We start from the raw sequence: 16,796 nt of genomic DNA on the forward strand, positions 1-16,796 counted from the left end.
TACCAAGGGTGCCAATAATTCTGATGCTGATGCAGCTTTATATGAAACCAAATAAACAAGATAAATGAGAAGTATTCCAACAGTAATAAAACATAAACAGATAGATAGCAAGTTTTTTGATTGTATCTTTCATCAGTGCTGGATTGTGTTTCCTCAGTATTCTACCCAACAGTGTCCAGGAATTAACAACTGACCAACCCTTAGCCCAACATTTCAACACATGTGTGGCTCTTTGGTTACACCCATAGAGCTCAACAAAGTAAAACGCAAAGGCTTCAAGCCAAAAGAAACACAAAGCACCCCGAAACATCCAAAACACCCCCACGTGCAGGACAAAAGGGGAAAAGGACTCAACCACAAAACCATGAACCACATAATAGCAGGGCATGCAAATATAAAATCATACCAGATTTCTAAATACATCAGCCGCGGGACAGAAAAAGCATAATGACCAAACCTCAGACACATTTCAATTAGAAGATTTTTCATGCAATAAAGAATAGAGTACAGACGCAACCACCACCCATGCCATACACAGAGCACACAAACATGAGCGGAGATCACATGACCCATGAAATACACTCAGCAACAAAACTGAGTCTTACACGTCGGCCTTTGCTTCCTGGACCCCATGATGGTGAGCGCTTTGAAAAGACAGAATTAAAGAAATGTTAGTCGTTTATACAATGACAACGGCAAAGTGCCTTAGCTGTGATTCGAGGTTTAATGGTTTTTTTGGAGCTGCTAAAATGGAGGAAAGTAGGAAAAGTAGAGCATTTTTGAATCTCTGGAGGCTCTTCAGGACTGTAGCACAAACGGATCAGCACAAATGAGAGACTGCAGCAGGAATCACTAACAGAAAGAAGGGAGAGATCTCAGAGAAGTGAGCAATGAAGTAAGGAACAAAACACAGTGGGGTGAGGAAAAATAATCAGTGATGGACTAGTGCGATGAGGTCCGTCACGAAGCAGTTTTTACCACGAATAAGGTTGATTATTTTACAATATCAGCATGTCCTCTTATACCACAGTCATATACCAACAATGACACTTTTTATTAATCAAAAAACACTCAAAAATCACTTTTTTATAGTTTATAATTACTTTTAATGTTCCTGTTATCACTTACTTTACAGCAGCTATAAACGGTCATTTCATCATCAGCCCCTCTTTTTTTTTCTCTCTTCTTAAGATAATAAGACAAAAAATAGCCACAAAAACAAACAAAAAACACAGCTTGTCATTTTACTGTGAATCTACAAAGCACAAACTCCTCTCACTGCAAAATATTATATCTTAAGTTAGGATATCTAGAATAAAGGAAAAGTTATCTAATATCTCTCATTATGGAATTATTATATAGCAAATAGAAGACCATTAAACCTCTTTCTAGACATATTTCCTCATTTGAAGCTTGTCTCATTTTGTTGGCAGATAATTTTACTTCCTTCTAGAAATAAATGCTTGAAAAAAACAAAATTATCTGCCAATAGAATAAGACAATTTCAAGCTTGAAATTAGTACAATTATCTGGAAATAGGCCTAATAATCTTATATTTGTTTAAAACCAATCTAATAAAAGACAAATATTAGTTAAATGTGCCTTTATTCAAGATATTTTTAAGTTATTTTTAGTCATTTCTTTCCTGAAGACTCTCCCATGGTGGAAAATTTACTGACAAAGTGCTGATTTTTTAAAAACTTTTACCTAATTTTCTCCCAGTTTTAGTAATTTGCCAATTCCCTTCCTCTAGCTAGCTTTCCCCATCACACGACAAGTACCAACTGCGGAGGGTGAGAGCTAGCATGTGATTCCTCTGAGACACTATTATATATTTTCCTAATGCTGCTCATCACAGTGCAGCTGAATACCGTCTGAGGAAAGCGCTATCCGCCCTCTTCTGCATACATGATCTCACAGTCCTCCATAATCAGCTAGTGTTGCTCTAAACGACAGGAGAGAGATAGAGAGAGACTAATGCCAACCCTCTAACCCAGACCTATTTTGCTCTCTTGGGCTCCAGACCACATTTGGATGTCGTATTGCGCTGTATTGGGATTTGAACTTGTCATGTCCGGAGAATGCTTTTCTGTTGTGCCAATTTTGAACTCCAGACTAATTTCTGTTGCCACACTTACCTTATACAAATGTTAAACACCTCCTTACACAAATCATCATATCAACAATTACATTTTTATTTGTTAAACCCACGTTAACACCACGGTTATAATTCGCATAGACTCTGAATTGAATTGAATTCAGAATTGATAACATATTAGAAATAGCGCATTAGTATAAACACGTGATTTGTTTTCAGTCGGATTGTACATAAATACAGTGTTACAACAATGTCACTTTACATATGTAACGACTGGGTTCAGGATAAAAAGAACACAATCAGTCATTAAGGAAAGGGGAATTGCGTGTGGGTTTCATGTACACGTCCATCACTAAACAAACACAACCACTTAAGTGTTAGTGACAGGTTTGAGAAGAATGAGAAGATTTAGCACCTCATTGCTCTCAGAGCTAAATGCATGAATCAGACTTTGTGTAATTAAAAGTGTCCTAGTGTGGGGTTACATTTTGGAAAAGACAGCAAAGTCTATGCACTCTCATCCATGTACTCAATTAAGAAGGAGGAGGAGGAGGAGGAGGAAGAAAGATAGTCCTGATGGACAATGAAATAAGGAAATAAAAAAAGACAAAAGGAATGTACTGAACAAATAAACAAATATACAAATGCTGTACTGAACAAAAGGGCAAAAGTCATCAGAAAAACAATACTACAAAAGAGAAGGAGAATATGACACAGATCAAACACCAGACATGTCAAAGAGTACAATGCTAAACTGTTCGTGGTAATCTTTCTGTATCATGCTAATCTGGAGTACAGATATTGTATTCTAACATTACGACACAAGCATGAAACTCACCTCGAAGTGGTCTAGCACAGAAGAGGGAGCGTTCAGGAAAGCCAGGAAGGAGTTCTGAGAATCCTGATGTTTAACACCTGATAGCAAAACCATTTCAGAACGAGTCACACAAAAGCACACTGTTTTATTAAGAACTGAGACAAATCAATGTTTGTGAAATCCCTAACTCTCTCTCTGAATGGGCTTGTCCATTTGTACATATACAGTATACAGTCCCCTCCAAAAGTATTGGAACAGCAAGGCCAATTTCTTTCGTTTTTGCTATACACTGAAGGCATTTGTGTTTGATATCAAAAGATGAATATGAGATGTTAGATCAGAATTTCTGCTCTCATTTCCTGGTATTAAAATCTAGATGTGTTAAACAACTTAGAACATGGCACCTTTTGTTTGAACCCACCCATTTTTCAAGTGATCAAAAACATGTAACTGATAGATTGTCAGTTTCTTGTTGCCCAGGTGTGCCCTGTTAGATTGATTGTTTAAACAGTTAAGAGCTCTGAATATCTATTCTTTGTCTGAGGACTGCATTTGTTGTTAAAAAAAATAAACCAACATGAAGACCAGAGAGCTGTCTATGGGAGAGGAGCAAGCCATTCTGAAGCTGAGAAAAGAGGGAAAATCTATCAGAGCCATTGCACAAACATTGGGCATAACCAATATAACAATTTGGAATGTCCTAAAAAAGAAAGAAACCACTGGTGTACTAACAACCAGACATGGAACAGGATGGCCAAGAAAACAACAGCAGCTGATCACAGAAACATTGTGAGAGCTGTGAGGAAAAACAACAGTCAGTGGCATCAACAAACTTCACAGGGCAGGGACGAAAGTATCACAATCCACCGTTCAAAGAAGACTTCAAGAGTAGAAATATAGAGGCCATACCACAAGATGCAAACCACTCATCAGTAGTAAGAATCAGAAGGTCAGATATGAATTCACAAAGAAACACAGAGATAAGCCACAAAAGTTTGTGAACTGAGTTTAACCTCTACCAAAGAGATGGAAAGGTCAAAGTGTGGAGAATGAAAGGATCTGATCAAGATCCAAAACATACAAGCTCATCGATCAAGCACGGTGGAGGTAGTGTCATGGCTTGGGCTTGCATGGCTGCTTCTAGAACAGGATCACTAATCTTTACTGATGATGTAACTCATGATGGTAGCAGCAGAATGAATTCAGGAGTCTACAGAAACATTCTGTCTGCCAATTTACAGAGAAATGCATCCAATCTAATTGGGAGGAACTTTATCATGCAGCAAGACAATGACCCAAAGAATGACTTGATGCAGTTATTGCAAGCAAGAAATATGCAACCAAATAATAAGTCTTATTTACTTTAATTTACTTTAAGACTATCTGTTCCTATACTTTTGGGTAGTCTGTCACCAAAGGTGCCATGTTTTAAGTTGTTTAACACATCTACTGTAGATGTAAATATCAGGAAATGAATGTTGAAATTCTGATTTATTGTCTCATATTCATCTTTTGAGCTCAAACCCAAACGTCTTCAGCGTATAGCAAAAGCAAAAGCATTGGCCTTGCCGTTCCAATACTTTTGGAGGGGACTGAGTATACTGCATGCATTATTATTATTGTTATTATTAGTATTAGAGATTATTCACAACACACATATACGACAATTGTAATATCAAATTTCAGGATTCACAAACACAAAACAATCTACCTCTTCTGCGACGCAGGTCCTCCGTCTCCTTCTGTAACCTCTCGATCTCAGCCTGCAGCATCCGGTTCTTGTTCTCGGACTCCTGCAGTTTACTGACATAATGGAATGAATTGAGCTCGAACAGATTTCCAGAGAGATTCTGATAATAAAACACTGCAGAACTTAATGTGTTTTCTACAACTGTGTTTTAGGGCCACTGTTTAAAAAAACCAAAAACCCACAATATTTCAAGAATAAAGACGCAATATCTTATATTGGATATAATGTAATACAATAATATATGATATTATTAGAATAGCAAATTGCAATATTTTGAGAATAAAGTCATATTATGACAAAATGGTGCTAAAATGACAAAAATTGTGTTAAAACAGGGACGTTGAGACGTTGAGAAAGCCCACAATATCTTATATTACATGGACTAGTACAATAAACCTAAGCTTTATGGCGAGTCCATGAAGTGCTGTGATGAGCACAATACAACTTCGTGTGGTCCATCCTTCTAAATAAACACTATTTCTTGTACAGTCATTTCAAATACTAATAATAATCTGATGCTGGTATAGCAGAAGATTAAGTGTTTCTGTTTGTAAAGTATGATATGCACCACTCTGTCATAGTATTATGATTTTATTCTTGAATTATTATGACATTCTTCTCATATTATCATAAATATGCCTTCTTGAAATATTACAACTTTATTCTCAAAATATTGTGGTTTTTTTCTCGTATTATTGTATAATATGACAATATTTTAGAAATATTACAATTTTATTCTCGAAATATTGCAACTTTTTTCTCGTAATATCATGACTTTATTGTCAAATTACTGAAGTTATTCTCTAAATATTACAACTTTATTCTTGAAATCTTTGTATTTTTATTTTTTAAACAGTGGCCCTAAAACACCATCATAGTTTTCTACTCTAACACACATAACATACATAATTAGATAATAACCGAAATGCTCTTTGCCTGAATCCGTAGTCTCCTTAATCTTTTATAAACTAATAATAAAAAAAACCTTTTTTATTATATTAACTATAATCCTGACCTACTTAAAAGAGATCCCTGGAGGAGAAAAATAAAAACAGTCACATCCACCAATAAAAGCACCTTATTTTAAAACGTCAACAGGCCATAATCCAGTAGAAAACCTGCGGGATTATTTGGAACATTACATTACAGCCACCCATAAACTCTATCTGAAGTGAGAAAGTGTGGAAAGTGTGGGCTAAAATTGTCAGGAACGATCTGAAGATACTGGTGGAATCCTCGCCTGATAGATTTGGCGCTGTTATTAATGACAGGTGAGATGTAACCAGGAAGAAATGACACAGAGAAACTCAGTTCCTGTCCAGGAAACTTAACTCTTTGTGTGTGTGTGTGTGTGTGTGTGTGTGTGTGTGCTGGAATCTCACCACTCTGTCGAGATGTTGGAGTCCTTGACTTTGTTGAGCTCGTCTTGGATGGCCTGCTTGGCCCGGATCTCAGCGTCCAGTGCAGACTGCAGCTCCAGACGAGCCGACATGTCCAGCTTGGCTAAACGGCGCATCTTCCACGGCATGTCCTGGAAAAAAGAAATAACCCATATTAATCATAATCAGGAGCAGATATATATACATTAGAGAAATACCTGATCATTTAGAAGAATTGAGAGAAAAATGTAGATCCCAAGAGGTTTACTGTATCTTATAGCTGTTTCTGCTGATACAGCGGTAAAATAACAGCATGTTTGTGACAAAGAAAGACTCACTGTGCCTCTGGCTCCGAGGGTGGTGTTCCTCAGACCCTCCAGCTCCTCAGTCATCTTAGTGGCCAGTGCTTGGAGGTAGCCTCGAGCATCCTTCTCATCACTTACCCTTAAACACACACATACACATTTAATCCACAAGCGGGCAGCAAAGTAAGGGTGGCAGCATTACAGAGAATTAAAATGGCTACTCTTTCCGGAAATGCATTCATCTTCAGTTTTGATGTGATTCAGATGTGGGATAAAGTTCGTATATAGCGTCTCAATCAGCGACACATGGAACAATGTGGTGCGATACAGAATTTGGTCGCACATGTAGGCTGCGAACGCCCCCTTGTGGAACCCCTTTGTGTTCATGGACTGGCTTGTGTAGAGTTTTGCTCCGTCTGACTAGAGGTCATATGTCAAAATTCCTGATCACCGTCCAGGAGAAAAACTAGGAAAACGTCCCCACAACTGGGAAATCCTTCTCTGGAACTCGGAGTGGGTTCCTCCGAGTTCAGCAAGTGACATCAAATCAACATGGCTGCTCACAGCTTCAGCATTAAACACAGCAGCACTTCTTACCATTACATGATTTGCACTGTATATACAAGTATTTGCTTTAGATCAGTCAATACACAGACATATTCCATGTTAAATCTATAACACTGACTATACAGTTCACTGTTTTGAGGAGGAAAATATACATCATTCATCACAGTTAGATGGGTAGCTTGTTGCTAGCAAAAGACAAACATGGAGGCGTCCATGTTTTTGTCCCACTTTGTACCACAAACGCACTGAGGTAAAAAATGTCATCATTTTGAGCTTCGACTTCTCACTTCTGATGTAAGCTGAATGCAGCGTATGTAACAGGCCCCTAATTACTTGACCAAATCTGTTTTCCATTTTGGCTTTGGTCTAAACAATCAAACTTGCACAAACTGTTTTCTGTGCTGTCAGTACTGAAAACAAACCCTCTTGTTTGCAAAGTCAGTGAGTTAATTTTCCAACTTTGTTGTTTCTGCAATTAGCATGTTAGTACACTTAGCACTGTGTCATAATGGTGATTTGTTCACGACTGCCAAAGTTTCTTTACGAAGAAAGAAATCACACTGGCTTCCGTCTGCTAAGAACAAAACCGTGTAGACTCCCATCATCCTCGCTAGTGTCTTCATCTTTCTTTTTTTTTTCTTTGCAAGATGATATAATCAGTGTGGTGCATGTGCTGGTAGAACTGGTGGTGCACTTTTTGATTTGGTGTCAATCAAGGCGTTACGCTGAAACTGCTCGAACGGAAAATGCTAATTAGGACATACTACAGGATGTTTCAGGAAATGAAATGCTTTGTAAGTTCACGTAGCATGAAATATGACAGTGTTGATGTCTGAAATCCAGTAATAGCAAATCAAAGCAACTGACTTTGTGGTGCAATAATGACAATGTTATAGGAATTCTCTACTGGAGTTCTGTATCTTTTGTTTGTAATGTAGTAATCGTCAAGGTGACCGGACTTATGCAATTACCTTACAGACAATTTGCTCTTCTGAGGAGCTTCACCCTTCAGGGTTATTCCACAAGTCGAGACTTCACAAATCCATCACAACAGACCAGAATCATGCTTCAGTTCAATTCAATTTCATTTATATACTTATATATTCTTTTTTTTTTATTTTCCCCTAATTCTCTCCCTAATTTGGTCAAATTATGCAAATTCCCACCCACTAGCCAGCTCTAACTGACATGAGCCAGGAAGTCTAACAGATGCTTCCTTCCAGTAAGCCAAACATTGCATCTTTTTTGAACTGCTGCTAATGCTGCATCACAGGACAGAGTAACACACTCAGAGAAAAGTGTTATCCACCCACACACATGAGCTCACAGTCCAACACAACTGGCTAATGGCGCTTTGATTGACAGGGGAGAGAGTGTATACTGTCTGGTCAGTTTTGGACTCTCGGTCACAGACGGCTGTAGAGCGTGAGATGTCCTGATGAAAGAACAAATGCTTTTCAGTTGCACCACTCATGAGCCCTATAAACGCAACAGACATTGCCACAAAGCAGCTCGACAGAAATCTGGATGTAGATTTAGATCCCTAAACACCAAATCAGGGGTGACAGTGGCAAGGAAAAATTCCCTGAAATGACATGAGAAAGGAACTTTGAAAGGAAGCAGACTCAAAAGGGAAGCCATCCTCTTCTGGTTGATACCGGATAGTGCGATTATAAATTCTCCACAATTCTGCAAACGCTCATTCATCTAAACACCAGAGAAAGATCGTAGAGTCCATTGCAAAGGATCGGTGTGTATATCCAGCAGCATATTGAGCATGCATGTTGGAGAGCTCACTGGATAGAAAGCTACCGTGTGTGCATGTGTGTGTCTGTGTGTGTCTGTGTGTAATACACAGCAGCTGCACGTGGCTGCATCCACTCACCACTGGATGATCTCCGTGATCTGAGCCTCCCAGTGTGCGACGCTCTCCTTCTTATCAGCCAGCTCTCTCATCTCCTCATCCAACTGCTTGTGGCTACTGCTCAATGCCTCGTACATGGACTTCAGCTGAAAGAAGAGAGGAAGAGTTGGTTAGGAGAGAATTACTTGGGATTAGGAAAAAAAACATTACAGAAGAACATCAGACTGATGGAGAGAGACAGGGAGTGGATAGGGGGGTGAAAAGAAAAACAGAAAGGATGACAGTGAACATGACGGTTAAAAATATAAAGAGAAAAATCCAAACACAGACAGTACAGAAGGAAAGTAGAGAGCAAAAAACAGAGCGAGATAAGGAGAAGTAGGAGTGAAGGAACAAGCAAAGAGAGAACAATGAATAACACAACATCAGCAATGTTAAAGCAACAACAACATTATTCCAGATCATACCATAATTCATAATAATTCATGCACTGAATTATGCACTGATGATTTCTTAACTTTCAGCAGACACCAAACATAAAAAATATAAAATTGTAAAATGTCCCTCTGGTCAAAATGTAGCATACATAAATTTAATCAAGTGTAATCACACATACGATCAATTCTTTCCAAATGTCATCAGCGTTTTCTTTAACCACTCAATCTGGCAGCACGATCTGCATCTGTGTCATAGGTTTCTACGAAATAAATGATGTTTGCTACGTGCTCTGCTACGCAAAAATGAAAACAGACATTTATATTTGACATGTCCAAATCCCTAGCAGTTATTTTACTTGGGAGCTACTGCCTCACAGTGATCTGCTTCCTCCATCCAAGACAAACAGTCAGAGATCCAGAAGACAATTTCATTTGCATAAGCATTTGGGGTTATAAAAGCACCAAAAGAATGTACAATAATATGAGACAGGCTTGTAGACGAAATACCAGAGAAGAGGAAAGGACAAAGCAGAGCCACTGCGCAGCATGAACTCTATATCTATCTCAAAGTTCTCTATCTTCACTCCTCTTCAGTGTACTGTGTGTATGTCTCTTTAATAACAATAATAATAATAATAATAGTAATAAATTATAAAGTACTTTTCAAACGGATACAAATGGATTTACGTGTAAATCATTCATAGGAGCATTTACACAAGAAATTTGGTATTCATGAAAATCCTGAGAAAATTTGAAAAAAACGTTCGTATCCTACTCGTGCTCCTGCGTGTGTGTAAATTTACTCATAAGAAGACTAATTAATATAAACCTCGACTTGATCAATGACTTTATCGTAAGGAAGAATATTGGGGGAGATAACAAGGTCAGCTGAACTTGTAAACACGACAGAACACGGTGCAGATGTAAATTATAATGTAAGTTTGTCTTATTTCCCATTCACTAACATGGGAATGGGCGGGGTTAAAAACTGTACTGTAGCCAACCAGTAGAGGGCTTCAGAGACATTTTGGTATCACATGTTACTGCATCCATCCTTACATACAGTCACTGTGACAGACACGCAGATGTGTTTTTTATTCTCATAACACTTTTGTAACACTTGAGCGACCGTGATTATGGCATTCCAGCAATGTATTTCATGTGCAGAAATCAGCACTCCTGATTTATCAAAATTTACACAGTTCATAGTTTCTAAAACATCTCAACTTTTCAAAATGCAGATGCATGAAATTATAAGATAGCTCACCTGCTCCAGCTCACCAGCTAGCTTCTTATTGTCCTCCACCAGAAGTCCCTTTTCCCGCTCATACTTCTGTTTGCACTCCGCCTCAAACTCCTCACGCTCACTTTGGCTAATAAAACACACAACACACACACATAACACATACACACACATGTCTACATTACAACCATCATCAACACATTCACTGCTTCTCTCATACTTCAGTGTTTTCTAATCGTTATAATCACTGTTTCAAGTAATCATTGTAAGTTTTTAGTAAAAAGATCATATTTTATACTTTTTATAGAAAGGAAGACACAGAAATGCCAAATAAGGCAATGAGGATCTTGTATTAAAACACTAGAGTTAAAGGATAGGATTGAGCCCACAGCTATTTATCTCGTTCACACAGAGGGTGGTAAAACAAGTTCTCCTTCACCTCTCCTAACAGCCAGGGGTGGTGTATAACACCTGAGAAAGGCCTTGTGTGTGTGCACATGCAAGCCAAGATATTATCATATAGCATTATTTTAAAACACTAATGCACACTATAGCATCCACTAGAATGAAAATATATTTATTTTTTTAATCCCTTGCGTAGTCTACTGCTCCACACGTATCACTTGCAGGTTTTTTTTGTTTTTATTTTTTTACATTTCAGAGATTTCATTTCATTTTGATTCTATTTGAACCTTTGTTCAAACAGTTGGAAGAGCACACTCTGTGCCACGTCGCATAATTAAACCAGTTCTCAGTGAATGCTGAAATCAATGCCTTGTCAAGTATGTGCTGGAGGCTCATAAAGATGCTCAGTGTGACGTCACTGTGACATCGGCTGAGCTTCCTGGTTGCAAAAACCTAGCAGGAGTCTATCGTGACTTTTAATAGCCAGAATTTTTTCCTAAAATGTCGCATTGTGCTGTTGGGTGTCAGAATCGGAGAAGTGTTCATAAACACATTCGCACAACAAGCTGGTTGTGGTTACAGGCACATTTAGGCGAGATAATTCTTTCAAGTAATTCTATTTCAAGTAGCTAACTATCATATCAGTGAACTAACTACGAATGTAACAGGCTTAGCTTGCTAGTTAGCTACAAAGCCTAATTTAGATTGTTCTAACAAACCTACATCGCTGATCTAAGATCTACATCAGGAAACTAGCTATCTAACAGTACATAGCTAGGTCATGATCTTATTGAGGAGTCACCTGTAATGGACATGTTCAGCTAGCTAATTTTGTTCGGCTTATAAATAAATTTATGACGTCTTTTTGGGCAGCACCTCGACTTCCAGTCAGTGTCGTGATTGTAAAACTTTACGTCTTGAACATGCCAACAAACACCAAGAATGTTACGCTCATGAGAGTTTCTGTGAGATTTGTATACACACATCCTGTCTCTGCAGGCTAGACCACTGCTTAGCATTTAGCCACTGACCAGGCGCCAAGAAATAAGAATCATAAGTTACACCTGTTTAGCCGAATAGCACACCCTTTGTTTTAGCGCTAATCCATAACAATAAGTGGATAACATTTTAGCTGTCAATCCCATTCCTAAATAAAATGCATGATAGATTCTTTAGTCAGATTATAACCAAGTAGTGTCAGGTTGCTAGATTACTCAGGTCTTTTTGCACCCAGGTAGTGCACGTGTCTCTTTTTGTTTACAAACACTGAAGTATGCTAACTGAGAGAGTTTAGTTTAGAGTAAATTAGAGTGCTGTGTTGGTGGCCAGATGCTCTGTAATTATCTTTTGGTTGAATCCAGGTTTCCTGCCCAAGATCATATCAACTGTCAGAATGGTCCTGATACATGCCTTGCAGAGTTATTTGCACCAGATGATACGACAGTGGTGTTTACTGCAAATAATGCATCATATGTCTCTATCTCTATCTGATGTCTCTATCTGACCCTCTTGTGTATCCTGGCGTGTGAACGTACGCACACAGTGTGCTATTCACTCATTTTACTCCGCTCCTAGTAGTTACACAGTTTCATAGAATCACTGATCCTCCAAAATCTCATCTTTAGAAAACAGTATAAGCTAAAATACATGGCAGTAAGTCACTACACATCTATCTAATTTACCTCATCACTGGAATCCTAAAAAAAGAGAAAGTTAGAATGAATAGAATGAATGAAGTTAGAATGAATAGAAGTTAGTATGGGTCACCATACTTGGCCACAAGTCACTTCACTTCACTTCACTTCACTTCAAAGATTACTCTCAAACTGCAGAGAAACACAGAGAATAACAGGCAAAGAAGAACAGAATCTATTCAGTCTATCCACTCATGAACGTACTTTTCTCGCCGTGTCTTCTCCAGCTTGTCTTTGAGCATAAGGATCTCCTTTTGCAGAGTGAGGTGCTGGGCTTCAGCATCACTCAACTCCTTCCTGTGGCTCTTGAGCTCAGCGCTGTGCTGTGTTTCCCTGCGACACAGCTCCTCCTCATGCTGCACACTCTTCTTTTCCAGCTCAGCTCGCAGCCACGCCACCTCCTGCTGCTGCTGCTCCGCACTCGCTCCTGGGTGCAGCGGTCCAGCCTGCTTCAACCCATACAGGAGCTGTGTTATTCTTTATAAGGGTTAAAATGTCAAAAAAATTGCAGATTTCATGGGACACACATGGGACAAACACACTCAAATCACACACGTTGCTTAAGAACTGAGCATTTTTTTTTTTAAGTCATTAAATGTATCTATTAATTGTAATAATCCTGGTCAAAATAATACAAACCTGTTATTAAAGATGCCGTCTGCATTGTTTAAGTGTGTCTAGGCCCGTAATAATCTCATAATATTAAATATAGTATGTGATATGAGATACACAGCCTGCTTCAACCCATACAGGAGCTGTGTTATCCTTTATAAGGGTTAAAATGTTTAAAAAAAAAATTGCAGATTTCATGGGACAAACACACAGGCTTGTTATTAAAGATGCTGATTGCATTGTTTAAGTGTTTCTAGGCCCGTAATAATCTCATAATATTAAATATAGCATGTGATTTGAGATATACAGTACATTTCAGGCTTCTGTTCAACTTCAAGGGCAAGTCATTCATAAGGCACACTTCAGCAGAGATGGGCTCAGTAGGGGGAAGGAGAGGCTTTTCACTGTTTTAATTGTTTAATTTGTTTTACAGGCACTCTGCTCTTTTATTTCATTCAATCATTTTACAAATTAATATTAGAAATATTGAAGACTTTTGGGTGCTAATATTTTTGAAATGTTACTGGGAGGCCCATTCAAACAAACCACATTTATTTTAATAGAGTGTGTGCTAATTTAATCTTTTTCCCAATCCTTACACATTGCACTAGTGCAGTTCAGCAAAAAATGGATAAATTTCCCTGTCCATCTACCTCTGCTAATCAAACTAGCGTTGTGTCTCAACTCGCATGCTTATTATAGACTGTTATTGAGTACTAACAGTGACCGGTTTTCCTAATACAGTTAGTGTTTGAATTTTAAAAACCTTCCAACCTACTGAAAAGTCTATTTTGCATACCGGTCTTCTGAATTTCCTAGATTAGTAAATACTTCTGAATGTAAGAGTTTTCAGTTTGAGATGCAGCTCATGACAACATTCATGATGACAGCAGAAAGTCTGAAGAGAGACAGAGCTCGTCAGCATGTTTAACATCGCTGTGCATGAAACGGCTAAACATTTTACTGTCTGACTCGGAAACCTGATGGATTGGGATGTTGTGGCTCTGACATACTGTCTAGTGAATGTCACCTTTAAATGTACATAAGATGCAGTGAGTGTGTAAACAATGCATGTGTCAAGTATAAACCAGGCTCCTCTGCTTCACCTCGGGCCGTATCACATCATCCCAGCAGGGATTATTTTCCTATAACAACACAACACTTTCCACTAGATTGGTAAGTCAGTGCAAGGAATGTTCCTTTGGTTTTTAGTCACTTATGTTACACATATTGTTCCTATGTTACTGACGTAATAATATAATGTTCAAATGTTACAATAGTCCTATATTATAAATCTGAAATGCAATGTAAGGTGGTCAAAATTCCTAATGTCCATTTTGGGTTGTTTGCCCAAGAAAGTTTAGGAACCCCTGCCTTAAAGGTAATCGTACCTTGATCCCCTCCAGTTCCTCCTCGAGCTGTCTGCTAAACTGTTCATTTCTCTCTCGCAGTTTCTTCTCTTTCTGCACCTCAGCTGCCTGCTCCTCAGCCTGCACCTCCAACTGATCAAAACCAAAGCACTTAACATTAGTTAAAGACATTCCATTGCTTATTCACGCACCAGCTCACAGCTAGAATAGACTGGCAAGGACTTGTTCACTTGTTCACTTTACTCTGCTTAAGAAAGCAGAGCTGTGATGAAGAACAATTTTAAAAAGATGTTAAGCTTTATAGTATGCCTCCAACATTTCCACTTGTTTTACAGCAGGTGAAGGAGAACAACAAATAAAGAGGTAGCATTTTCATACCACATTCATGCAGACATTGGTCGTTTTTTATAATACAACAATAACAAACTGATTATCTCAAACGGCTTTTGCGTATTCTGGTTCAGCCCACGCGATGTTGGCTGTTGTAGTCCTTGTTATTCATTCATTCATTCATTCAATCATTACTCTTCAGTAACTGCTTTATCCTGGTCAGGGTCATGATGAATCCACAGCCTATCCCGGGAACACTGGGAACACTGTGAGGCAGGAATACACCCTGGATGGAACACCAGTCAGTCACAGTCACACATTCACACATCTAGGGGCAATTTATCCAACTGTGATTGTGTCCAATCCATCAATTTAGCCAACTGTGATTGTGTCTAGTCCATGCACCAAAAAACAAAAAGCCTGTAAGAAACCATGGCCTTGTCTGTAAAGGTGAATAATCCTGCTTTAAGCATCGCACAAGCAAAAGATTTTATTGTAAAATTGCTCTTTGGTTTTGATCTGGCAACCCAGGAGAATAGGTTACTTCCTCCAGCCACCTATCCATCCATCTTCTGTACTGCTTATCCTACTGAGGGTTGTGGGGAATCTGGAGCCCATCCCAGAGGACTCAGGGCACAAGGAGGGGGACAGACGGGGTGCCAATCCATAGCAGGGCACAATCACACACACGCACACACTACGGACAATTTGGAAATGCCAATCAGGCAACAATGCGTGCGTTTGGACTGGGGAGGAAACTGGAGTACCTGAAGGAAACCCTTGAAGCACAGTGAGAACATGCAAACTTCATGCACACAGGATAGAGACGGACTTCCTCCCTATTAAGCCACATTTCTTTTTAAGCTCTAGGAACAACAGCTATGGCTACCAGATGGAACCAGGCAAATCAAAACAGGACATTTTAGGATGGCCGATTAAACTTGAAGTAGAGGAGATCCGCTCCTACCTCTTTGCGTGCTCTCTCAGCCTTACGTATCTCCAGCCGCAGCGTTTCCATCTTCTGTGAAAGCCCCTCCACCTCTTCCTCCTTGTCTCGAAGTTGGCGAGCGAGCCGCTGCTTGTGTGAGCGCAGCTCCGTGAGGCGCTCGTTCAGCTCGGAGAACTCTTGCATGGCCATCTTTCTTTGACTGTGTGCCTCCTTCAGCTCCTTTCCCTGGGCCTTGAGCTTCTCCTTGGTGTCTAGCAGCTCCTATACAGAACAGTTCAAACATGTAGACTGTGTCTGAACATTGCTATTTGATAATTGCTATCAGTTGGTAACCACAGAACAAATAACAAATAACAAATAAATATGAGATGCACCAAAACTGTCACATTACAGTGTTATAAAAAGTGTGAGCTCTATGAACCTTCAGTACATACATATACTATTATAGAAGTGAGACAGAAACCAAATCTTTCCTACCCTTGTGTGGATCTGTTACCTGCTATCCGCTTCGATATCTTTATCGTTCTCTTTAGGCTCTTCATTTCCAAAGTGTGTTTGTGTTAACTGAATACTATATACACTATCACCTGACACAAGTATACAGAGTATCTATGCCTATACAAATAACAGTACCTATGCCTAAGGGTACTAAGTTACTGATTACAATAAGGGTATATGGCAACATTAAACAAGGATGCACTACCTTGAAAAAAACATTATGCTAAACTACTGAATTAGCAGCAAATTTTTCCAGTACGAAAATAATTTGCACCTTGTGCAGGCTGTCTTTCTCCAGTGTGACACCTTGGACCTGCCTTTCCAGAGTCTTTATTATCTTAGAGGAGTCTTCTAGATCCTTCCGTGCCACATTGGCCTCCTCAGACTGCTGCTGCTCCAGATGACCTGAATCTGAGACACACTGTAGAATCAGACCAGGAGTGTCACTTGGATCAAATATGTTGTATGTATGTGTAGA

The 16,796-nt window shown here is 39.0% G+C and overlaps 1 protein-coding gene across 4 annotated transcripts in view; it reads right to left on the reverse strand.

Moving 5' to 3' along the window:
• The window catches only part of cdc42bpab (CDC42 binding protein kinase alpha (DMPK-like) b), a 73,525-nt gene that overhangs the window by 13,024 nt on the left and 43,705 nt on the right, over positions 1-16,796 (reverse strand). For 2 of the 4 annotated variants that reach the window (XM_053242059.1, XM_026946857.3), the window contains exons 12-22: positions 16,593-16,729; positions 15,839-16,081; positions 14,563-14,673; positions 12,764-13,008; positions 10,485-10,590; positions 8,802-8,926; positions 6,383-6,488; positions 6,048-6,196; positions 4,627-4,718; positions 2,937-3,013; positions 606-644 (exon numbers count right to left, since the gene is read on the reverse strand). In XM_053242059.1, the coding sequence (XP_053098034.1) occupies positions 606-644; positions 2,937-3,013; positions 4,627-4,718; positions 6,048-6,196; positions 6,383-6,488; positions 8,802-8,926; positions 10,485-10,590; positions 12,764-13,008; positions 14,563-14,673; positions 15,839-16,081; positions 16,593-16,729 (1,430 nt within the window). The remainder of the gene's footprint in view (positions 1-605; positions 645-2,936; positions 3,014-4,626; positions 4,719-6,047; positions 6,197-6,382; positions 6,489-8,801; positions 8,927-10,484; positions 10,591-12,763; positions 13,009-14,562; positions 14,674-15,838; positions 16,082-16,592; positions 16,730-16,796) is intronic. The other 2 variants (XM_053242057.1, XM_053242058.1) reach the window with 2 other exon arrangements.

This window comes from Pangasianodon hypophthalmus, chromosome 19, assembly GCF_027358585.1.
Source record: "Pangasianodon hypophthalmus isolate fPanHyp1 chromosome 19, fPanHyp1.pri, whole genome shotgun sequence".
In the NCBI taxonomy this organism is placed as follows: Eukaryota; Metazoa; Chordata; class Actinopteri; order Siluriformes; family Pangasiidae; genus Pangasianodon; species Pangasianodon hypophthalmus.